Source organism: Trachurus japonicus, chromosome 10 (genome assembly GCF_045865225.1).
Source record: "Trachurus japonicus isolate A0001 chromosome 10, Traja_1.0".
Taxonomy (NCBI): domain Eukaryota; kingdom Metazoa; phylum Chordata; class Actinopteri; order Carangiformes; family Carangidae; genus Trachurus; species Trachurus japonicus.
The window spans coordinates 21,608,383-21,634,071 of record NC_140916.1 but is presented as its reverse complement, the minus strand read 5'-3'; the positions used below and the strand labels follow the sequence as shown (position 1 = coordinate 21,634,071).

Here is a 25,689-nt window from a genome sequence, read left to right as displayed (position 1 = left end):
CAAAATCTTTTAATATTAGAAACATGCAGATGTGGGATTTGCTTTGCTTGCATGAAAACAATATTCCCTGCCCTGATATTTCTGCAAAACACCTTCTCCCTGTCACAACACAAAACGTGCTCCTTTGCACTATGCACTCATCGAAGTTGCAGATTGGCTTTTCTTTAAACAATAACTTTGACTGTACTGAGGGAAATATGAGGAGGCAGCCGTATTTGGCGTCCCCCTCTAAGCTCAAGTGATGTCCGAGCAAAGGTAAACAGCACCATCTGTGAGGCCGTAATTATGCTGCCATTTTACAGTGCAGCCCAGAGGCAGTGTGCGGGCTCTATACTTTTAAACCCCCAAACGTAGCGCACACACACACAACATACACACACAGGAGGGAGACCTTGATATAGAAGCACAGCTCGCTCAGGGGGAAAAAAAATTGAAATCTGTAGCGTCCAGTGGCCTTTTCTAACAGAAGATATTTTTGAATGTGACAGTACAAAAAAAACACAGGTGTAAATCACAGCTGCATTGGTTTGAGGTTCCTAGTTTTGTTCGTGCTGCCGAACACAGTCACACTGTTAAGTTATTAGTGACACCTACATTTTTCCTACTGTGACAAGTCAAAATGTCTCCTATGAGTCTCCACCATTTTATAGTCAGATCACAATTCTGCGAGTTGTGTACATGCCATGGAAACTACTACTACTACTTTTTTGGACAGCATATACGCTGTCCAAAAAAGTAGTAGTAGGCTAGTGTCCATGGCATGTACACAATGTTCTGCCAATAATCTTTGATGCAATGAGCTGCATTTTACTGACAAAACACTGAAACTGATTCATAATGGTTTAAAATCTCATTTCACTGCCCACTTAAAGGGCATTTCCAGTCGTAATCAATGTTTACCTCAGATATCAGGTCACCTATGATCAGTTCATTTCATACAATCCAAACTCCCAACTGCAACGTGTGGACGTTTATTCGTTTTTGTTCAAGAATCTATTGTTTTTTCAATGTTCATTAATGAGCTCCGGACCAATTTTAAAATTGTTCTGTGGTCGCAAGTAACGTCCTTTTGACCATCATTTAAATTTTTAAATTTGCTTTCCAATTAAATTCAAACAAAATTCAGACTTTACGTGGCTTCCGCATTGTTCCTTTTCCGGTTACATCCATGGTCAGAGACCACAACAGTCGAGGGACCATAGACATAATATACGTATTACGTCTATGAGAGGGACTCTGAGGCATTTGTTCTCTGACCCGGAAAGGAAAAATGTGGTCTGAAGTCTGAATTTTGATTTAATTTAATTGTAAAGCGAATTTTAAAATTTAAATGATGGTCAAAAGGACGTTACTTGCGACCACAGAACTATTTTAAAATTAGTCCAGAGCCTATTAATGAACATTGAAAAAACAATTTATAACGAATATAAACGTCCACACGCTGCAGTTGGGAGTATGGATGGTATGAAACTGTGAGGTAAACATTGATTACGACAATGCCCTTTAAGTCTAAACTATCGACAGTTTAGAGTGAATATTGGACACTGGCTGAAATCATTAGTCAGTATTGATTTATCAATCAAAAAGTGATAAATCACCATATTAGTTTTAATGAATCATGTGCAAATCACCTCTCAAGCAGAAAAAAAACCTTACTTGTGTTTTCAGTCATTGGTCAGATGAAACAAGCCATCTTAATAAGTCTTATGATTTTATTACACATTAGATTTTGTAATCTAATAATAGCTAACGTGTTATACAATAATATTGATAATCATTTCTTGCATCCCTGAATTGTACTCTGTCAATGTAATATACACATTAGGAGTTAGGAGGGCAGATGTGTGTGTGTGTGTGTGTGTGTGTGTGTGTGTGTGTGCTTGTGTGTGCATGTGTGTGCACGACACACCAGACACACCCACGCTCCCTTGTTACCGTATCTGCCAAAATGTCAAAGGGTATTTCACTTCAGTTGTATCAAAACAGTGTTGAGCAAAAAGTTGCGTACAGAGGACTGTGGCTGAAAGTCTGTTACACCAGATTGATGAATAAATTCAGCTTCAAAAGACTAATGTTGCTCAGATTGTTACCACAGGGCTCCAGTTAATATCATTTCCTCCAGTTCCCTCAGTTAACCAGAGAGAGTTTCACTGTCATCCTCTCTGGGTGTCCTCACTCCCTGTGCCTGTGTGTTGCTTCATCGGTGTGGCGGGCGGTGGATGGTGCTAAAGACAGGGACATATTGTAGGGGATGCTGCCTCAGTGGGTGATGTACACTGGGCCTGCAGGCGGTGGCTAACGATCCCAAAGGTGATAGAGATATCCGATCGACAGGCTGATAATGAGACAGAGAGGGAGCGAGTGTGAGAGGAGGGTTCAGTGGGAACTCTTGTAAAACAGGATAAGGATGCGGCCGTCCTCGCTTGACTTTTCACTCCTGAAAAAATCAACATGGCAGGAGCTCATGTATTTTTAGATGCCCTTCTTACACAGTGTTTTGATGGTGCACACTGCATGCAATGAGTGATAAGAGTTAAAGAGAGAGAGTGGCAATTGCTGAGCAGTGCCACACCATTATGTGATGATGATGGGGGGGCTTGGAAACGTAGAAGCACTATGATAAGTAATGATGATGGCTGCTTGGAGTAAAACTCAAGGGCCTCGTTTCATGGACTGTATTTTTTAATTTGTTTCCCCACTCATCGATTGCACTGCAATACACTGGAAGAGAGCAGATCTAGCTGCAGTGCTGTGGCTGTGTGGGTGTAAGTCTTTTTTTAAGAGTGTGAAGCAGAGAAAAGACAGAGAGAGAGAGAGAGAGAGGTGGTAGAGTTTACAGCTACATCTCTGAGGATGTGTAAAAACAAACTGTACAGTGTAAATGCATTTAATTTTCACTGAGGTAAAATCTGAAAAACTCTCCTAAATGTCTGTACTTGTGGTGGTTTATTAAGCAGAATTAGAAGCAAAACCAAGAAAAAAAAAAAAAAAGGAGAAGACACAGCTGCAGAGATCCACTGGCTCTTTGCATTAGAGGCAGTATTGTCTCTGTGAAGCAGAAAGCGGCTCCACTTGTTCCAGCGGAGACAGATATTTTTAGCTTGAGACAATAGTCAGCCAGCTGAGAAAGTTGCCCCTCTGGTTATGGTCTTAAAATTAAGTGAGGATAGTTGAATATTAACCCCCCAACCCTGGCCATCATGGCCCCCAGTACAGGCCATGGCCTTTCAGACCACCAGCGACCTTTTGGCTGACCTTCTCACTATGCAGAGTCCATACAGCGCGCTGTGACACATCTCTGGAGTCATGTTCAGATGTTAGTGTGGACTGACATGCTGTTGGAGCTTGATACGTCTCCCAGCTGAGATGACAGTGGAAATTAAACACATTCCTCAACTTGGGTACCAACTTAGAGATTCAGTCAGTAGATTGCTGTTAGAAAGTGTTTGATTTAGGACTGTGAAGCATAATAAGCAGCAGGTAACACTTTATTTTAAGGGGTCCTTGTTCCTGTGTATCTACCTAATTAATTACAGTGTAATTACCTATGTAACCGTATGTAATAACATGTACTTACATTGTAAATACATAGTGTATTTTGGTGTACTTACAGGTCCTTGTTACACTTGTAATAAGAAATGCCAAAGTGGCCTCTCTCTTTGCACAAGCATTTCTTATTACAAGTGTAACAAGGACCTGTAAGTACACCAAAATACACTATGTATTTACAATGTAAATACATGTTATTACATACGGTTACATAGGTAATTACACTGTAATTAATTAGGTAGATACACAGGAACAAGGACCCCTTAAAATAAAGTGTTACCAAGCAGGATTATTGATTTGTGGTGTGATGTTGAAGTCACTGAACAGACTCTCCTCTCTCTGTCCTCCAGGACTACACCTTGACGATGTACTTCCAGCAAGCGTGGCGGGACAAGCGTCTGTCCTACTCTGAGATCGCCTACAACCTGACTTTGGATAACAGAGTGGCAGACCAGCTGTGGGTCCCCGACACCTACTTTCTCAACGACAAGAAGTCCTTCGTTCACGGCGTCACGGTCAAAAACAGGATGATCCGTCTCCACCCTGACGGCACGGTGCTTTATGGACTCAGGTAAGCCTTTTACATGTGCCCTTGCTATCCTGTGTCATAATTAATAAATTGATTATGACGCATAATGGAGTAATGTGATTTGATCGACTACATTGTATCTGACTTCTGCTGTTTTAAATTGAATTTGCATTTGACATCTGTGAACAGAAACATCGTTAAACAAAATCACAACAGGGAAAAAAAATGTGTGCAGTTACAGTAGATGAGCATTAAGCCCACCTCCAAGTAGTCCAATAGAAAAATGAAGGTAATAAGTTAGATTACTAAGCCAAGTGTTGCTTGGAAACACTGACCACAGTTAAGAGACTGACTTTGGAGTTTCCTGAGCAGCAGCGGGAAATTAGAGACGGGGGTGCATCTAAAAATAAAGTAGCTTAGATCAGGGCTTTCCAGCATGGTGTTCAACACCAAGAGGTTTACAATATGTTTCTCAGATCTTTAGACATAAAGCATTAAGACAAGAGAAACATAAAGGAATGTAAAGAACACAAAAAAAACTTTATTAAATAGAAATAAATAAGAGATGACAGTAAAGAGATACATTCCAAATAAAACAACCCACACGGAAAGAACCTATAGGTTTTAATATAGGTTTGAATATATGTGACATACATAAAATTGGCCGTTTTCATATACGCATATATTATGCTAATATATATGGTGCATATATGCAGCATAAATGCACAGATAAACTGCATATGGGTTTCATATATGCACATATATCCTTGAGGATATATAGGATATATATATATGCGCATATATGAAACCTACGTATATGCAGTTTATCTGTGCATATATGCTGCATATATGCACCATTTATGCACCATATATATTAGCATATATGCGTATATATGAAAACGGCCAATTTTATGTATGTCACATATATTTCAAAGGATCTGACCAGGCTGGGACTGGTCAGCCTGGTCAGTTGCGTACATGAACTGATGAAGCCTCTTGGATGAGAGGTGAAACGTCTTCCTAAACAAATAACTAAGTCCAGTTGCTTTCGATTTAACCTCCTTTGAAATGCTATGACCTGGACAAATGAGAATATGCACAGGCTTATGTCACATATATTCAAACCTATATTAAAACATATAGGTTCTTTCCGTGTGGGAAGAACGAAGAATTAAATTTACTTTAAAGTCTTAATGTGACCCTTTTCTAATATTTTTGAGTGCTGTCAGGACTATGACTGTGACTGTGCATCTTGGCAGCAGAGAGGAGATATTATATGTGGAGATTATGAGCAGGTCTCGCTCTTCTAACCAATCAGAGAAGGTCAGTGTCAGAGGTCAGGGCTGCTGGTCGTCCCCCACTCCTCATGCACCGAGGCTTAACGCTAGTGTGGGATATAAAGAAGATGTTGCTGTGGTTTGATAGGTTAGCAAATGTATCACAATTATCTTACCTACTAAAATGAAGTGTCAGTAGTCACAGTCCGTGATTTTTTTCTGTCATGTTCCCAGATCTCACAAGGTTCTTTGATGCTCAACTATAAAACCAACATTGTCACAAAGAGCAATTACCCTCTAACAGTTGTGTATAGGAGGTATACGTATGTCTTCATATTTAAGCCTGTTCACATCCCCTGATGATCGTCAGTGTCAATACTGTAATTGATCGGCTGTGATCAATAATGAAGCAGGGTGGTACAAACGGCCGAACTGAGTCTGATTCTGCAAGATGGTTCAGCCCATCCACAAGACGTCTCTTTGTGGTGTTGGACTGTGATGCCTCTGAGGAGACTGTCATCCATAATTGATACCTCATAATCAATAATGTAGCAGTTCAATACAAACACTGAATCTGTGTTTGTACTGATGCGGCGTATTTGACTGCACAGGCTAGCACAGCCAGTCCATCACTGTGCCGCTGCCTCCTCTGATCTGTCGCCTCCTCTTCGTGTGTGTCTGTGTGTCTGTGTGTGTGTGTGTGTGTGTGCTAATGATCTCAGATTAGTGTCTGCATTTAAAAGATGAGATTATTGTTGCAAATTCAAGATGTTGCCACATTCAGTCATTCTCTCTCTACACTGAGATGCCCTTCTTGCGCAAAGAGTGCTTAAAAAATTTAAGTATCTGCACTGCACCAGATTATTCATCGCTACATTTTGTTTCAACACTCGAGAAATGTAATTTATAATGCTCTGACTCAATTATATAAGCCCAACACATATTTTTGTGTAACAGCCAAAAAGCAATGGAGGCCAGGGGAAGCTTGTTGTAAAATTTGCGGGTGTGCGTGCCGTGCAGCAGAGAGATGTGGTTGTTACCTCACATACGTTGTCCTTGTCAGTGCCGCTGCCTCCCGGCTCCTCCATTATTTGGTTCGTGGGTTTGGTCCAGGTTTTATTTGATGCTAGCAAGTCCAGACACAAGCTGCTGTCAGAGTCAGCCCGGCCAGATGCCTGTGCGCTCTGAGCACACTGACACGTACCTGTAGAGACGGGCCGGCTGGTTGCAACAGCAGGGCTTTAGTGGGTTTGAAGGAGATGGCTAACTGAGAGGAGACACAGAGTCCTCACCGGGGAAACGGGATGTATGTGAACGCACACATGTCCTGTCAGAGACCCATCCTGATTGCATGGCTGTGTCCTCATCTGCTGGGCCATGAATTTATATTAGTCACCATCATCAGAGTAAAGATCAGCAGATGTGGAGGTTGTTTTTTAGTTGAGCAAAATATTGTAACAAGAAAATACTGCGATAAAAATAAATCACACTAAGTAGCTACTCATGCTGTGGAGTTGCCTCTGTCAGTAATAATGCTAAATGATGTACTACACTGATGTATTGATATGTAAACAGCATGTTAAATATTGCTTGGGGTGATGCTAAATTTGAATATGTTGTCTTACCATTGTGCAGTTTAATCTGTGTCCATACAGTAAAACCATTTAGTTACATCACCATAGACCCTTTTGTGTGCTTTGCATTAAGGTAAACGTTACATGCTTTCTCTAGAGCGGTTGCATTGAAATTTTTTTACTATTTCGGTATCATACGTGATATTTTATTCACTTTTGTAAATTCCTTTGCCAAGAACTGCGTGCAAAAATCACTGAAGCAGCACTGCACTGATTTCACATCAGAGCCAGTTTGCTCCTCATTATGCCGGTGTTTTCAGCTCTATAATGTCTTGACCTCCCAAACAACTCTGATGATATCATTCTGACATCATAGTGAGGTCACTGAGGTTATTTCAGCTCCGGTTTAGAGACAACTTTTTATTTATTTATTTTTTAAATCAGGAACTCTATTAACAACTGGGAGCATGGGGTTTAAAAATGTGGGAATTTACACGGAGGGTGGGTCTTGTGAAAATATGCTATCCAGTTGCATTGTGGGAAATGTAGGAGCTAGTATTTTTAGAGCTTGATCCAAACTAGAGACTAAAAGTCAGCATACATAAATCTGTGCTGGGTCAATTATGATCATTAATTTTTAAATGTCTCTATTGAGTCCTCTAAATTTTCTGCAACAAAAAATTAACAACCCATGCATTCCAAATCCCAACCCAAGATGTTTTTTTTTCAACAATGTAGAGTCACATTTTGTTTGATATTTTCAAATTAAATGATAACACGTGTTCAGACTTAAGTCTTCACTGTGTGTTTGTATTTTTTTTAGGAAATATGTCGTGCTATAAGCTAGATATGTTGTTGTCCTGCTAAATCCTCGCAAGCGGTAAAACATATTGTTGGCCTCAAAGGAGAACGTGGATATGTGCTGAACTAAGTGAAATTAGCTACCACCACACCAGGGGAACACCAGTAGATTACAGCGCTGTTTAGTTTGCAGGAGGCATTAGATGTTTTTTGTGTGTGTGTGTGTGTGCGTGTAGGATGTGTATCTGTGGGTGGGTGTTTGCAAGTGGGCGAGTGTTATTTCTGGGGTGCATGCGGAGGAGGAAGGGTGAGGGTGTTGTTTACTCCTTATTCCTGGGATATTTAGTGCATCCCAATCCTGCCAGATCCTGGTCTTCAATTATCAGGAGGAGCAGAAAATTACAACAGTGCTCCCAACTGTCACTTTAAAGCTCAGTTTGAGGCAGTCTGATCTGATTACCCAGCCCCTGAAAAGGCTCAGCCAATAACACAGATACCGCCCAGGCTGTGAGAAAAGACCCCCCCCCCCCCTCCGGCACGCATGTACACACACACACACACACACACACACACACACACACACACACACACACACACACACACACACACACACACAAACTCCACTTAGCTTTTCATTTTATGCAGGAAGAGAGGAAAAACCAAAGACATTCAGTGCATGACTCCTGATGTGTGTCGCTCAAAATTCACAGAGTGGGATTGAAAAGAGAGAGAGAGAGAGAGAGCCAGAGAGAAAGAAAGAGACATGAAGGTCAGACTTCATTCAAAATGGAGAAATTATTAGGATTCTCCCTCCTCCCTCCTCTCCCCTCCCCTCTCTCTCTCTCTCTCTCTTTGAATATTGTAACTCCTTTTGTGAGAGGACATATCCTCGTGCTATGGAGACTGACGTCCTCTTTTGTCAGGGTGAGGAGTGTTCCACTCTGCAGCTCAATAGATGACATCGCATGGCCAGGAGGAGAAAGCTGCTGAGTGGAGGAAGAGAGGGATTTAAATAAGCCCTTTTTTCTGTCAATACCATCAATACAGGCGCATCGCCTCCAAACTTATACGTTTCTCTCTCAAAGTACTGATCAGGCAGAACGCTTTGTTCGTTGCATGTGTTGAGATGTGCCTGTGATTTTGCTTTGGCACGCTTTGGCACACATAGGAGCCTCCTTGTTGAGCCGCTGCAGACATTTTATTTTCAAATTTGGCAACAGTGCCTGAGCAGGGAGAGACAATCCTGCATGCCATGTTTCCTCAGCTCAACATGGGCTCCTTACCCAAAATGGAGGGAGCTTCTCCATCTTAATTTAACTTCTAACTTCACTACGGTGTGGATGTAATGATGATTTGTCAGTTTAATTAAAAGGCTGCACAGGTTTGTAACCTGCTTTTCAAAAATCTCTCGCCGCGTTCGTTCGGTCTCTGCTCTGATGCTCCCTCAAAATGAGATTCTGTCTGGGAATTCGTGGTGGTTGTGTTATGTCTGTAAACAAGGTCATTTGGAATAAAGGTGCACAGGCTGCCTTAGGGGGGGTCCACACACACACACACACACACACACACACACACACACACACACACACACACACACACACGGGGAGAGAGAGAACCCAGGCTGAACTGTGAGGGAACATGCACAGGAGAGGATGAAAAAAAAAAAACAGCCTTTTTTAGAACTCCATGTCCTATTAGCTCCGACGCAGAGCAAATGTAGCGTGTTTGAATCTGCGTGATCTGCTAGAGCGTGGCCTCTCCTCCGGCAGGTTGGGATGAGAGAGAGGGACTGGCCCTGATGTTGATGAAGAGCAAACAAGCCTGTGCTTCATGATCACTGCTGCTGCTGCTGCTGCTGCTGCTGCTGCTGCTGCTGCTGCTGCTGCTGCTGCTGCAGAGGTCCACAGCAGACTCTAGCTGCAGCGAAGATGACGATGAAGAGGAGGAGGAGGAGGAGGAGGAGAGGCGAAGACAGGGAGGGAATCCTGCAGAGAAATCCTCGCTCCTCTCTCCTCCTTGCTCATTATAGGCTGTTTATTAATTGTTAGCGTGGGTATCGGACATGCTAGCTATCGGCCAGCAGATGCAGCAGCAGCAGCTCTTGATCAGTGATGCGGAGTCTCAGACAAAAAAGCTTCGAGACTTCTGCTGACGATGTAGGTGGGCTATAAATAGGCTGTTATTTTTACCCCTGCCATTTTGGCCTCATTTCCGCTTTTCCCATGTGCTTCATCTGCCACCGTGGTGATGATCTAGTGGTGGTGGTGATGGTGAGTGATGAGTGACTGGCTGGCAAGCACAACATCCCAGTAAGTTGGGGCCATAAAAGGGGTAAACTAGGGCAGAAATAAGACTCCTGTGTTAATCCCCAGTGCACCATGGCCCTGCTAACTGGCTCTTACATAAGAGCCCAGAGAGCAAGAAAAAGAAGGCAGAGAGAGAGCGAGAGAGAGCCTGAGAGTGTGAGAGAGAAAGGCTGTGTGTCTCTACATCTCGAAAAATGAAATCCCAAACTTGCCAGGCTGGGCCCAGGGGAGCTGCAAGTCTTATGTAGAAGGATTTCAAATAAACTTTTGCTCTTAATTATTAAAGACAAAGCACTCTTCAAGATAAGTTTGTAGTTCAAGTGAACAGAGGAGCGATATTGTGATTTAGTTTTTACTGCTCAATGAACAGTTTAGTCTTATTTGCTAAGCACAGGGGAGTTTCGAATTGCTTCCCAAATATGTAACCTACAGTGCAGAATTAAGCTTTGGACCGACACAAGCACAGCGCCTCACATGTACAATGTAAAAATATCTTTATAAGCCTATATTTTTTAATATCATGGCAGCCAGCTATCCCTCAGTATCTCTCAGTGTATTGTCTTATTGTGCACTATGTTGAAATGTATTTAACAGGACCAATAGTAATATTGTTTGGTAAAGTATCTAAAGCAAAAAAAATAAAAATAAAATCTGCTATGCTGTGATAGAAAAGAAAATCTATTATTAAATCATTATTCATCAATAGTGGATTAATACTTGATTGTAGAAAAGTGGTAGGTTTGTAAGGGGAATGGTTGAGGCCTTAGGGCGCTTGAAGGAACAGATATTATATTCTTATAGACATTAATGAGATGAAGCATAATATGGATGAAGTAGTTACACAATAGCAGTTAAAACAGAACAACACAGACTGCCATCATAAAGACACAGTTCTTTAAAGATCTCATTTGTTTCACAAATGTGTTAAAATGACAATATCTGTAAGTTTATTTGAGAAAACACCTTCAATAGTTAAAAAAAAAATTAGGCTATTATTATTATTTACTACTAATGGCTTCCAGTGGTTGGTCGAGGTCTGAGTATCTACAGATCATTTTCATTGTTGTGTATGAATGGATGAACCACTAAAGCAATAAACTGATGACTTGATAGTAACCAGCAATGACAAGGGAAACCCAAGGTCACGACAAATACTCCAACCTATACTGGAAAGTTTCCCACAGGCTGCTATTATTGTTAATGGTCGCATGATGCTATCATGTTTTATATCAATCAGTGTGTGTGTGTGTGTGTGTGTGTGTGTGTGTGTGTGTGAGTACAAGTCAAGGAGGCTAAATTTAGTCCCTGTGGTTAAATTGTGTGTCCAGTCTCTCTCAGACAGCCTCAGGGGTTTGGCACGGCCGGGTGCCAGCCCGTCTCAGCTCTGGCCAACTTGTCGTGTGTGTAACAGGAAGTGCGTTGCTCTGAGTGAACCTGTCGGACAAGACTGGCTCAAACTCAGCCGCTCTTTAATACAGGATTGTTTGACCAGAGGTTGAACCCTGTTCTTGTTTTATCCACGTATGGATGAAAATGAAAGGCAATACATTGTCCCACTGCCATATACATACAATACTAATTTTGTATTTTACAAACTTTAAATAGTATGCTGTTTTTGCACTTTGTATAAAAGTAATGAATTTACTTTTCTACAATTTGTTTGCCAACAGGAAATAATGCAGCAGATACTGTATGTATTTGAGCTTGTATGGACCTGAAACTTGACTGTGTTAAAGAACTGTAAAATGCTGGAAGCTCAAAAGCTACAGCAAATGTCATGTCACAGTTCAATTCTTAGAGGATCTCTTGATCTGATGGAGAGAAAAAATGTTACACTTGGTGAAGCAACTACTACTTCATTCATTCATTGAGCCTTTATTTACACAGCTTGATCCAATGAGGGCATTGCAATCTTTAAAAAAAAAAATGGTACCGTGTGGACAGTAAAAGCAGCATGTAGACAAATGTTAAAACTTACAAAGCTTCAAATAAAAGATGAGAATAAAATGGTAAAAGGGTAAAAGTGCATCAAACCTGCAATAAACTGGACTCCAAGGCTGAAGTGTAGCCTCAGAGACGAAGGAAGATTTTTTTCAGTTTTGCTCTTTTTTTAGGCCAGTGCCAGTAGCTGGGACCCAGCGGAGGGTACAGTAGACAGGGGTTATAATATGAAAGAAGGGAAATGTTAAGGGAAAGCAGCGATCAGCAGGAGATCCTTAAAACAAGAACTAGACATCGAAAGGCAAACTGAGCAAAACCACTGACCAATCGTTTTATTTACTTTTTTATTCTCAGTGTCAGCTTAAAATTACAACAAACATCCACTCAGATTACTTTTAATGAGGTTTTTCAGTTCAGTCAACAGTTTAGACCTGTTGTTTTCAAAGACTCCCCTGGTTTCTAAAGGCTTGCCATCATCATCCTGCTTTGACGTGTACATCCTACTCTGCTGTGAAGGTCAGGTGAAATGAACTGTGCTGTGCATCGCGGCCTCGGTCGTGTCTGTAATGATGAATCCTTTCTTTTCTGTCCCGCTCTGTGTCTAGGATCACCACCACCGCAGCCTGCATGATGGACCTGCGTCGCTACCCTCTAGATGAGCAAAACTGCACCCTGGAGATCGAAAGCTGTAAGTACCGTTGTCCCTGACAACCAGCTCTCACGCCCACACATAGACAGAGAATTAAACAGATCCCACGTACACATGCAGCTCTGAAGTCTGGTTTGCAAACAGTCTGCTGGTCCGGTGGCAGGCAGCAAGGTAGAGGGAAGGTTGATAAGGCTGCATGTTAAATGCTGAGAAAGGCTGATGAGACATCAAGAGATACGCATCAAGAAGAGGAACATCACTAATGGCTCACTGACTGATAACATCCAGCCTAATTAATTCAACTCTAACTGCAGTGGCTTCCCAAGGCGTGGAGGAGCCTGATTAGGTCCAGTGTTTCAGGGGTGTGCTGATTGTGGATGTTATGTGCCGCTTTCTCCCGAAAGTGCCTCCATGTTTGTACGGTACAAAGAGCTCATTTCACATGGAGTTTGTAATTGTACGTGATCTGGCGTTCTGGAGTCAAGGGAGGGAGGGAGCGTGAGGGAACATGAGAGAGAAAGACGAGGTCCTCTGCGTGTTTTATCTGGGTCCCCAGAGAAAAGGATTATGGGGCTGGGATGTGGTGTAGGGCTCAGTCTTTCCGGGTTTGATCACACTATTGCCAGCAGCGTTAAGCAGCACAAAAACAGTGCGGGTCAGAACTGCCTCTCGCTGCTCCTCTCTTTTCGTTTCTCATCTCCTTTCTTTGCACAGTCTCATCCTCTTCTTTTTTCTCCCAGCCTTTTTATCTCTCTCACCATCACTCATACTATCCTTTTTTTTTCTCCTCCTCACTCAGGCAGCCCAACACAAAATGCACACACACATACACACAGTCTCACACACATACACGCACAGCTCCAGTTTTGATCACCAGGCAGTATCTGCTCTCATATGGATTAACTGGCAACGGTTTTAACGTTGGAATCGCTTCATGCCAGAGCATGCTATTTTATTCAGACTAATGAGCCCAGAGAACTCTCACTTCCCTTGATAAACTTGATGCATTTTTAACAGACACAAGTCTTAAAACCCCAGATCCCCTGATACATCAGCAGCTCACTACTATGGCTCAGGCCACTGGCCTCATATACTGGGCTGCACTGTGCAATAATTGATTTTATACCCTTCCAATACTAAAGATCTATTGCACACATACACATGCAAATACAGACCCACGTATGTATGTATGTATGCATATATGTTAGAGCTCATGCTGGGCTGTCTGTCTCCTCATGTCAGTCATGCACTGACATTGTTCTGATATACACTGTATTACTGTACACATACAGCTCTGGAAAAAAATAAGAGACCACTTTCACAAATGTTTCTTAAAAGCATCTCTACATGTATGACAGTCATTCTTTTCTTTTCTTTTTTACATATCAACACAAACACAACTCATTCTACTTATGTAATGAGAACCACATCTGATTTTATAGGAAGATTACAAAAACCACAGTGGGGATTAAACATTGACATTATCCCACAAAAACCAATTTATAAACTCTTCCTGAGGTAAAATATTCTTGCTGTGTTGTTTAGGAATAAATATGAACATGTTTTCTTTGCATTATTATTATTATTCAAGGTCTGAAAAGACTTGATTTTTTTTTTTGTTATTTAGACTAGTTTAGTCATTAGCCAATAAAAGCTCTAAATGACAATATTTATTTTTCAATTTTGGGAGAAATGTTGTCGGTAGTTGATAGAATAAACCAAAAAAAAATTTAATTTAATTTTACTCAAACACATACCTATAAATAGTAAAACCAGAGAAACTGATCATTTTGGGAGTGGTCTCATAATTATTTCCAGAGCTATATACTGTAGAAACAATGGTCCAGAATAAACAGAGCTACAAGATGACTGACCAGTTACACACAGGCAATAAAATGCTCTGTTATGTTGCTCTTTGTGTGAAAAATCTCCAGTTCCCAAACTCCTTCCTAACCACCTTCCTGTTCCCAGCCTGTCATGGTTGATCAGAACTGAACTGAGCTGCACATCAGAAGTACAGCATGGTGGACTCGGCCTTAATTGGGGAGATGCAGGGCTGCACAAGGCGGGGATGATGACAATGCAGACCTGGAGGGAGAGCTAACTCTTATCTATGGGTGAAGGAATTCAGCTTCAACTACATTAGGCTTCACAGCTGAACCAGGGGTGTGATGTGTTCAGAAATGCACCAATTAAAAGAATAAGGCTGGCCATAATCAAAGTGTTCCTAAAGTGTTGCATGTGGAGCTAATTAAACTCAATTGTCTGTGATAGAGCTCCATTGTTGTCATTGTTATTTAACATTTTTAATAATGAAAACTAAATGTGTGTGACCTGCTTTTAAAGATTTGCATCTGAAGTAGGAACATACAGTATGTGCATGGAGATGAGAGCGTGTTTAGAGGTAGGATGACACGTTGTTGATGCTGCTCTTTCCATATTGTGATGAAATAATAACTTCAGCCAGGAAAAGCACAGGTATTCATGGTGACATAAACTGTGGCTGTTCTGTCCGCAGTTTCACGGTCCTGGTTATTGTCCACGCGGGTTCACGTAGAACGAAGCCCGTGTTTATATTATTGACAACACCTGTGCTTTTCCCAAAATGTCTGCTGTGAAAAAGGCCTGTGGGTGAAGTTAACCGCCCGTCCAACCAGTAACAACCCAACCTGAGCGCCGTGACTAACTTCACCTTGAATGTCAGTGCCACAGCAACAACGAATTATGTGTTAATTTTTAAAAATCAAAGCTTTGAGGTTTAATTATTCATCGCATCTGAATAGGTCACTGCCTCTATTTTGAGTGTGATGCAGACAAAGTAGAGCTCAGCGCAGGGAGATGGCTGCTCCCTGTTTGCCTGTGACACTGTTCATGTCTGACAGTCTGCAACACTGGAGTCCCCTGACTACAACGGCAATAGTTTCCATCCATGTGCACCAAATGCATCATGCTCCAAATCTCAGTTGTTCACAGCGTTATGTGGCTTTAAAATAGCACGTGTTTGTCTCAATATAAACATGCCTCAGAACAGAAAAAATGTCCTGGTTTTCAGGGTAGAGAGTTGCAGCTGCATCATTTATTTATCATTAACATCATTTATGAGACTTTTCTATTCATTATAGTTGTGTCTTTTTTTCTTGTGCACTATAGGATTTGAGACTCTGCTGAGAAGCCTGAAAGCTTTTAACTCTGAAATACCCTGCCAATTTTAGATTTTAATGTTGCACTCTCCAACACACACAAAATAAAAATGTCTTAAACCTATCTTACCTTGCGACTATTGATTCAGACTGATGTAAGGAGGTTATGTCAATAATCTTGCTTGACGTGGTAATCCATCACAATTAGCATGTAGCGCCCTTTTTCTCTTTTCCTTTTTTTTTTTTTTAAATGTTACTTATTTACATTGAGTGTTTACATTGGTGATGCAGAAAGAAAACAAAGATCCTTGCATTTATGATTCATGTTGTTGGAGGTTCACACTAAGTGACCATTAGTGTTAGGAAATCAGGTTCTTGCTTTTACAACTGACAGCAAAGAAACTTTTATTTTTCAGAGTTTCCAGCAAACACTTAACACACCAGCAAGAAAGCCTTTAGAGAATGACCTACTTGCTGTCGCGTCATCATAGCTTCATATTTTAACAGTGACTAAAATAAAATTAGCTAAATGTTTGGTGTGATTACCCTCTGAAGCAGGTCACGTCACTGTGAGTCGGTTTTCATAGTGAAAAAAGGGAAACATATCAACCTCAAGAATTCATCTTAAAATAAGAGTAACGTGCTAACCTGCTTTCCCCAGGTCCTTACTTGAGAGTGAGACATCTATAAGTTTTGCAATAGCTAACATTTGCATCAACAGCTGTGCACTTTCCTGTCAATTGGAAATATTGTTATACAGCTTTCAGGTCAGGATTTAGGCCTACAGGTAATTTTCAATTTCAGTGTCCCTGTGGACCTTGTCCTGGAGAAGTGGTTGTATCGATCGCTGTTGGCAAAGCTTCCAACTTAATAGCTGTTGATGCTAACATTGGCTATTTAAAAATAGCAAAACTTTAGAAACAACTTGAGCTGAATCAACTCTCAACACTTCCTTGCTCTCTTTGGCCACATTTAGAAAAATGTGAGACTTTTTATTTGAGTAATATTTAAAGGCCGGAAATGCTAAAAGTATTGTTTATAGTGTTGTTATATTATATTATATTAATAATATAATATAATATAATATAATAAACAATAAAACAAAACACTGCAGATTTTTTCTTTCTTTTACAAACTAGTATCTAATAACTTTAGGTACACTTTGAAAATGAATAGCATTTTTTAAAGTATATTTTTGGGGCTTTTTTTGCCTTCAATCGATAGCACAGTGGGGAGAGAGAGACAGGAAATGGGGAGGCAGAGAGGGGGAATGACATGGAAAGGGCTGCCTGATGCAGCATTCGAACCGGGGCATCCTGCAGTGAGGACTGTATCCTCAACATGAGGCGGCAGCTCTACCAAGTGAGCTAAACGCCGCCCCACGAATAGCATTTTTTGTTGTGAATGTGCTGAAATGCACAATATGTACTGACATTGACATTCAACACTGCTTCATGGCGTGATGATGTATTGCAGATGGTTAATGGACAACGATAATGTTTCTCTAAGTGTCCTGGCTTTGGTTTCTCCCCTGCAGATGGCTACACCACAGATGATATCGAGTTTTACTGGCGAGGAGGAGACGGCGCTGTGTCTGGGGTCGACAGGATAGAACTGCCACAGTTTTCCATTGTTGACTACAAACTCATCTCCAAGAATGTGGTCTTTTCTACGGGTAAAAAAAAAAAAAACAGTCAACTTTGTGTCCTTTGTACAGTAGGTGTTCATCTACTCAGGCTGAGCCAAAAAGTGTTTTTACTATACCTGAAAAATAATATTCCAAATAACCTCATTTTATTTTTGATATTAAAATACGTATACATTCAAAATAGATGTCAGTATTGAGAGGGATATATTGCAGGCTTCCCAGTGTCAAGGAAAATATAGCTTTTAGTGGGCGTCATTGAGGAAAATCTATTTCTATCCCACTCCTTTATCTCTGTGTGCCTCCTTCAGGTTCCTACCCCCGCCTGTCCCTCAGCTTCAAACTGAAGAGGAACATTGGTTACTTCATCCTGCAGACATACATGCCTTCCATCCTGATTACCATCCTCTCCTGGGTCTCCTTCTGGATCAACTACGATGCCTCAGCTGCCAGAGTGGCCCTGGGTAGGACTGCCTCGCCGCTGCTGAACACTGACCCTGGGAAATAACCCAAAGCTAAATGATAACAGACCATAAAAAGAGCCATTTAACAAACACTGAGCCGTTTTCATTTAGACTGGCTTTACATCTACACATTATTGTGTCTGTCATGAGCCTGTTCTCTGTTTTGACTCTCTGTTTTCCCAGCGTTTACTTTTTTTCTCATTAGCTCTGAGCACGTGAGTGATAGCAGTGTGTGATAGGCTGCCCGGCTAAATGTCTGTTGTTCAGAGATGACTATATGCATGACTCATGCAGAGCGAGAAGCGCTACAGCTCGACCTTGAAGCGCGTGCTGTCTTTCTCTATGCCTGTCTGTCTATCGGAGCCTCTCATTGGCCAGGGTTCCCAGCTTATCATAGCCAGATCCAACTAAATTACAGCCAAATGAAAATTGGCAACATTTGCTTTAATGCACCTTACACATTAGAGTTAATGCTTTTACGCCAATGTCAAACTACCACTGATGCCACTAAGCTCCCTTTAGTGTTAAAGTTGGGTATGACAGGGCAGAGCAGCAGAGGAAATGGCTTTGAGCTTTATGTGTGTCGCTCTTGTCACACACCATTTGTTTTCTGAAGTGGGACACATGCGGGGTTGGAGCCCCAGACAGTGCATTCAGAGGGTAACGTGATTTAAAGATGTGCCTGCTCTCAGCGTCCTGAGAACGTGCAGCCAATGAGAGATGAGCCTCCATGCTACAGTGACACTGCTGGCTGCTGGGTTATTTATAATACGTGTGAATCTGACCAAATGCAGATTGTGCATGCAAATGACTAATGTATCAAACACAATGCGTGTATGTCAAAAAAACAGGTGAATTGTGCTGTGACTAATAGCAGATGTTTACAGTGATGCCATGCTTTTTATAGAGCCTACAGTTCATTCTGTGTCCATTTGGAAACATGATTGGATGCAAACCTTACTCATACGAAAGACACACACACACACACACACACACACACACACACACACACAAACAGCGGCCGTTTCTGTCTCCGGAGGCTTTGAGGGATCTTTTTATCCATATGGGTTCACATTCTTTCAGGCCTGTCTGTTTACTATAAATAAATACATATAGCGTACACGATAATCACTAATGCTTATGTTCACAAGCACAAGCCCATATCCTTTGAAGATATGCACCTGATCTCTATTGGATTGATGTGAAGCAAATTTCAACACGATCATTTGTGATTTACAGGTTTGCTAAATACTAAATTCATATTGCAAATACTCTAGCAGTATTTTACACCATCACTGACGGATGTAATCCTACTGATTTCTTTGCCTTTGAAATGTGCAGCACTGCATTGTGTGGTTGTTAACAGAAGACATGTACTGTATTGTAGTGTGTGAAGTTACACACAAAGAATACAAGCACTCATGAGGATATAGTGCATTATATCCGACATAGACAGTTATTAAGGAATCCTTACTTGCATCGTCTTGGTTTTAGCATGTTAGCATGCTAACATGTTCTTAGTGTGCAGTCAATAGTGGACAGCTGTTTTTGCAGCTGTTTGGTCATACACCAAAGTATTGAACAGTATTGAATCACCAAAGCCAATATGAATTCACTCAAAAACACAAATGTTGACATGATTTGGCCCTTGAGGAAAAAATTGGTCAACTTCCAAAATCAGTGTGATCAATTCTTTGGGCACCATAAAAGTCGGTACAGAGTTTCAAATGAGTCCATTTGGGAGTTGTTGAGATATTTAAATGTGGACAAAAGCAGTGGACTGATATGACCATCCGTAGAGCCATACTGCTAGCAAAACTAAAAATGCAATATTACCTCCAGTCAAATTGACAGGCATGTTTTTTTAATGTACAGATGATTGTAAAATGTCTTACAGCGTCTAAAGACTTCACTCTCTCTCTAAACGTGTGACTCCGCTGATCTCCAGGGATCACTACGGTGCTGACCATGACCACCATCAACACCCACTTGCGAGAGACGCTCCCTAAGATCCCCTACGTCAAGGCTATTGACATGTACCTGATGGGCTGCTTTGTGTTTGTCTTCCTGGCCCTGCTGGAGTACGCCTTCGTCAACTACATCTTCTTCGGCCAGGGCCCCCAGCGGCAGAAGAAGGCGGCTGAGAAAGCGGCCACAGCCAATAACGAGAAGCTGAGACCCGACCCCAACAAGGTACGTGTGCAGGGAAACGTCCTGTAGTCGTATCTGTGCTGTCGGTTAATGTGTCTGTTTGTTTCTGTGGCAGCAAATGACTTCTGCTACTCTCAAGGTCAATGTGATGCTGTGATCAATGCTTGATGTCCTTTACCAGCACTCTTTACTCCTACTCTAGCTCTCCGTGTCTCACTGGTTTAGCCTTGTGTTTCAACTTTATTACTCAGACTAGGATCTGAAAGAGTGAATGCAGAAGCAATGACTGGCTTTTACTTTATCTCCATATTTCTGTGTCTTTCAAAGGGCAAGGCGCCTTGGAAAAATCACTGGCTGTGGTGCCAAAGCCTTCCCTTTAAATCTGACTCAGCTGCTAAAGTTGCAGGAACAACAGCAACATAAAAAAATAAAACACCCTTTCCTTCTGAGTGTGGCAAGCTACGATTTCCCCCTAAGTAACAGTGCTGATTTTGTATGCTTGCAGTGGCTGGTGGGAAATGTAGTTCAGAGAGATGATGCTCTGTATGCCAGAATGAAACAGAGGGAAATTGACGCATATGACTCGATGTGGGATCCCATCTTTGTGGACGATGCCGCATTAGGACTAGGCGAGCAAAGAAATAAGGTACTGGAGGTTTTGAAAGTCAAAACTAACAATGTCATCAATCTGAATCAATCCAGATCAGAGGAAAATGCTGTAGTTTTTGTGCATTTCTTTGATTTCTATAGATTTTTAAGGCAACTTTGATCATCACTCCCACCATTGTGTTTTTCCCTCTCTTGGTTTGCTCTTCATGCATTTTCCTGACAAACATGGCTTAGCAGTTTGATTTCTGCAGGCATTAATTTTAATCTTAACTTGGGCTGTATATCTAAATTAATGGGAAAAATGACAAATATGGCAAAAAAAAACCAAACAAAACAAAACAAAACATCAGTAGCTTCTCTCAAGATAATATAATTTAGATACAAATATACTGTTGAATCTCAAAGGCAATTGATGAATCTCTTAAGACTAAATGATGCAATTGATAATAATAAAAAAAAAGCATTGTCAGACGGAGAAAAAGATCATTTGCAGTTTGATGAATAGTGCCAACTAAGTGGCTTCGCTTCAAAGTGAGTTACACAAAAACAACAAAAAATACAAATGAGCTCCATTTACAGCGGGACAGGATTGGATTAAAGGGACGTTTTTCCTCAGAAGTCAGGCTATGGATGAAGAAATGTTGATCCGAATTCACTTCCCACAACGTCTTTCCTGACCTGCCCTGAACCTTTTTAGCCTCTCCTCCATCTTTGCAAAGTCCTTACTATTTCTCTCAACCTTCTCCTGTCACATTTTTTCCTTTGCTTTTCTCTTTTTTTATTCAGTTTGTCTTGTGAATCGACAGAATTTTAACCAAACTCTGGTTGAAATTCTGAGATGACAATGAAGATTTCTCCATGAGACTTAGTTTGTGGAGTGCGTTGTGCTCTTCCAGGAATGTTATTTCATAGTCTTGTGGTTGTATTATCACTCCGATTTTTTATTGACAGATGATCAATAATTTGTTTAGTGCTTTTGAAGTGCTTAAGATTTTCTTCACTGTAAGTAACACAGTTTTTTGACTCATTTGCATTACCCATTCTAGCACCTCATCAGTATTATTTACACAATGAATTGCTTAATGATCATTATAGTTATATTTCTTTTGAATAATAATTTTAAATAGACCTAGTTTATATTTAAATACACCCTTTTCCTTAGGCAGTAACTTGTCATGGCTCCACCTGTTTTTACACCCTCACACAGATGACTCCCGACGACAACATCCTGTTCAGCACCTTGGAAATGAAGAATGAGATGGGGGGTGCTGGGGATCTGTCCCGGGGCCTAGGAGCACCCGGGGACCCTCGCAACACCATGCTGGCCTATGATAGCTCAACGCTGCAGTACCGCAGGGCAGCCATGGCCCGTCAGAACTATGGCCACAGCGCCTTGGAGCGCCACGCCCAGAAGAAGTCCCGCCTACGGAGACGGGCCTCCCAGCTCAAGGTGAACATCCCAGACCTGTCCGACGTGAACTCTATCGACAAGTGGTCCAGGATGATCTTCCCCACCGTCTTCTCCTTCTTCAACGTGGTCTACTGGCTCTACTACGTCCATTAAACCCGGTGGCGTCCGGTGGCCAGCACATGGCGGCCATGTAAAGAAGGGGGGGGTAAGGGAGACGGGGGTTTTAGGGGACATGAGAGAAATGAAGAAAGAGAGGTGAGAGATGATGTGAGTGAGAGAATGAGAGATGAACAGTGCACCAACTTTTTTAGCTGGTTCATTTTAGAAAAAAGAGAGGAGAATGCAAAGACTTTTGGATGGACTGCAGCAGCACCCAACACTTCAGTCAGCAGTGACTCTTAGGATTTGGGAAACACCTTAAAACGACTGACAAACACTCGAAAAAGAAGAGCAAGTTTTAAAAAGACAGAAATGGTGCCTGTTCCAGAATTTCAATATATCACTAATATTTGTCATTCGTAGCTTACTCTCTGTGGATCAAATATTTATGCTTGTGTTTGCATATACTTTAAGGATTTGTTTTGTTTAGTATCTATTTACTTCGTAGCCGAGCTGTCTGCATCCAGGAAAGCTTTATAAATGATTTTAAAGGAGTCATCCTTGATAGTCTATTTTCCTATAATTACTGTATATCAAAAACATCCTTTAAAAGCATGCTTATGTTTGATTTCATTTGCATCTCAGTCATAATGATGATGGAGCGCAAAGCATTTTAGTTTTTACTAGTTAAAGTTAGTCTGTCAGTTACCATTTTCCAGCTTTGGCTTAGCACAGCCCATCTGGGTGTTTCTGGGTTTGAGTATCGCTGGATGTCAACAGCTGGACAGCAGGGGGCGCTCTTTTCTCTGGACATCCGTGTGGAGCTTTGATGGTGCCAATGTTGAACAGAAACAAAGCTTCCACGGTTGTTGTGAAGGTCCCCAACAATCCGGTGAAAGAGTGGGACTGTTGGACTCTGATGCTTTGGCCGAGTTTATGTTTTGCTTTTTTGCTGTGCTGACAGAACCAATTCCATTTCACCACGTGGTTATTTATTTATTTATTTTTTAAAGAGAACATTCGACTCCTCCGTACTTTCTGCCATCGTGTGAGAAGCTTCAGAGGCGGAGAAAGGCTTTAACACGACTTAAGCTGGTGTAAGAACTTTGCTGATAGATGAGCTGAGTTTCATTGCAACCAGAGTTGCTGCATAAATATGGCAATCCACAATCATCATTATCAGTAGAATTGAATGATAGAAGTATGATGCGTTCCATTGTGATTAGGTTTCTGTTCTGAAAAACTGTAGATAAACATAAATCATGTTTAAAGAAAAAGAGATGATTCATTTTTATAAATCAATACTCACATTATTGTGTAAATATTATGAATTTATTCTATTTAAATGGGTCTCTGTTGTTGTTTTTGCAGTTGAATTACAGATCAAATGTTCCATTCAGTCAAAAAAAAGAACAAACAGCAATTTAACTGAGGAAAAAAGATTCACAACTTTGCTGACTCTGTACTTTTTGGACTTTTCTCTCTTTTCTTTCTTTTTAATGGACTCTAAAAACATCTACTTGCTGAAACTAAAGCACTTCCAGACACCAGTGACTTTTGGGTCAATGTTTTGTTCTCCTGAAACGACTTAACAAGGACCCCACTATCCAGGCATTGAAGTCAGGCATATTTTGTACAAAGTTTCTGTAAATTCCAATTGTAATATTTCATAATGACTGTAAATATCTTGTGTAATGATTGTCAGCAATTATGAAGATGTATCTAAATTCAATTAAAACTCAATTCAGTCTATCACTTCAATAACAGAGTACACGGGTGGCGGTTTTATGTGTCCTGTGTGAGTGTCGGCCTCATGGCTGATTGAGTGTCTGAATGAGTGAGTGAACAACTAAACCCGACACAGGGAGTGAGTATGCGAGCGAGAGAGAGGCAAGTGTAGGGGTGAACAGAGAGATGTGAGGGCTGCAGCTGGGGAATATTGGCTGCATAATGGATGGAGAAGCAGAGGAGTCAGAGCCAGAGGCCGCAGCGGTGGTCTGGGCTGAGATGGGCTCGGCTGGGGTCTGAGCTTGGGCTGAGCGCCAGCCCCAGCCTTAGGGGACATTAACGCAGAGAGCCATAGATATGGAGGCACTCTGTGGCCCACTGGCTGCAGGGGCCAGAGGAGGGGGGGGGATAAAGGGCAAGAAAGAGAGTGATCCATCCATCCATCCATCCATCCATCCATCCATCCATCCATCCATCCATCCATGCTGCAACCTCTCCCTGAGATCTCCCCCCACTCAGCAAACTGAAGGCACTCTGCACTGCACTTGCTTCCTGACCTGACCACTGTTACAGCCCTTAAATGGATGCTATTGAATATTTGATAGTGCAAAACACTGAATACTTAATATTTAAAGAGGGATTTTGTTCTAACAGGGACTAATGTGCAACTAATGTTTGATTTAGAATGAAGAGGAGCGAAAGAACTCAGTCAGATACCAATGCATGGAAGATGTGAGAAAATATCCTGATGAACATTATGAATTAGAAATAAGAATGTAGCAGAAAAACACGGGTTTTGAGTTTGTTTCTGTACTAAATCGCTTGGTTCGGCTTTAGACACAGAGAAAACCTAAACATGTAGTAGTGGACCTTTCCCATTGAGCTCAGTAAAAAACAGGTAACACAGAAGGAGGGTGTTACAGCAGAGGTTTGGTTTTTGACAAAATGGAAACCAAACCTTCCTCTGAACAAAACCATGTGCGTGTGTCTGTGTGTGTGGCTTCTGGGAGTAAAAAACTCAACGTGCAAAAACCACCTAAAAAAGGCAAAGTGGTGTAAAAAGTGATGTAATGGGACATGTAAGTTTGTTCCAGGTTCCTCCATGCATCAGTAAAAATCAAATCTACATTACTGTTCCCCCTCGGTGTAACACATGTATTATATCACTATAGTAGACAGATGGTTTGTGCTAAATTGGTTCTCTCTCTTTTCCTCTTTTCAAAAAGGGCATTAATGTTGACATGTAAGAGAGGGGGGAAAGGCAGATGCTTTCTACTTTGTAGTGTTTCCATGTCACTGGAGTAATTAGGAATGCACAGATCTCTGCTCTGTGGAATCATGTGTGTGTGTTTTTGTTTCCAGGAGAGTGTTTTGTTTCTGTGTGTGTGTGTGTGTGTGTGTGCGTATGTGTTTGTGTGTGTGCGTATGTGTTTGTGGACTCACAGCTGCGCCACAGTGCAGTCGGCGTGCCAGCCAAGCCAAGGCCAGCCAGAGCCGACTGGGGCGGGTGAGAGGGTGAGTCTGGCACACTCACGTCATGCCACTCCCCTGCTATACACGTATCTGATGGAAAAACACACTGAGCTGCCAGGAGAGACCAACCTGCCTGTGTCAGCTGTTCAAGGACAAAACTGGACATCATCTACATTTTTGACTGATACACTTTTTTATGAAATGCATCACTCTCTGAACCAAATCTTCAGACAACTTGACACAAGGTTTACACCAGCTAGACACGAGGTGCAGACCTCCAGATAAACACATTTTCACCCACTTACTGTAAACGTATTGTGGTGATCCACGACGATCCATTCAT

General features: G+C 41.5%; 1 protein-coding gene across 2 annotated transcripts in view; it reads left to right on the top strand.

Annotated features, from left to right (window-relative positions):
* The window catches only part of gabrb2a (gamma-aminobutyric acid type A receptor subunit beta2a), a 33,434-nt gene extending 9,523 nt beyond the window's left edge, over positions 1-23,911 (top strand). Inside the window, exons 4-10 of one of the 2 annotated variants that reach the window (XM_085790025.1) lie at positions 3,900-4,120; positions 12,583-12,665; positions 17,304-17,441; positions 17,723-17,875; positions 19,824-20,068; positions 20,532-20,672; positions 21,843-23,911. In XM_085790025.1, the coding sequence (XP_085646151.1) occupies positions 3,900-4,120; positions 12,583-12,665; positions 17,304-17,441; positions 17,723-17,875; positions 19,824-20,068; positions 20,532-20,672; positions 21,843-22,199 (1,338 nt within the window). In that variant the 3' untranslated portion in view covers positions 22,200-23,911. The remainder of the gene's footprint in view (positions 1-3,899; positions 4,121-12,582; positions 12,666-17,303; positions 17,442-17,722; positions 17,876-19,823; positions 20,069-20,531; positions 20,673-21,842) is intronic. The other variant, XM_085790026.1, reaches the window with a different exon arrangement.
* Positions 23,912-25,689: the final 1,778 nt, after the last annotated feature.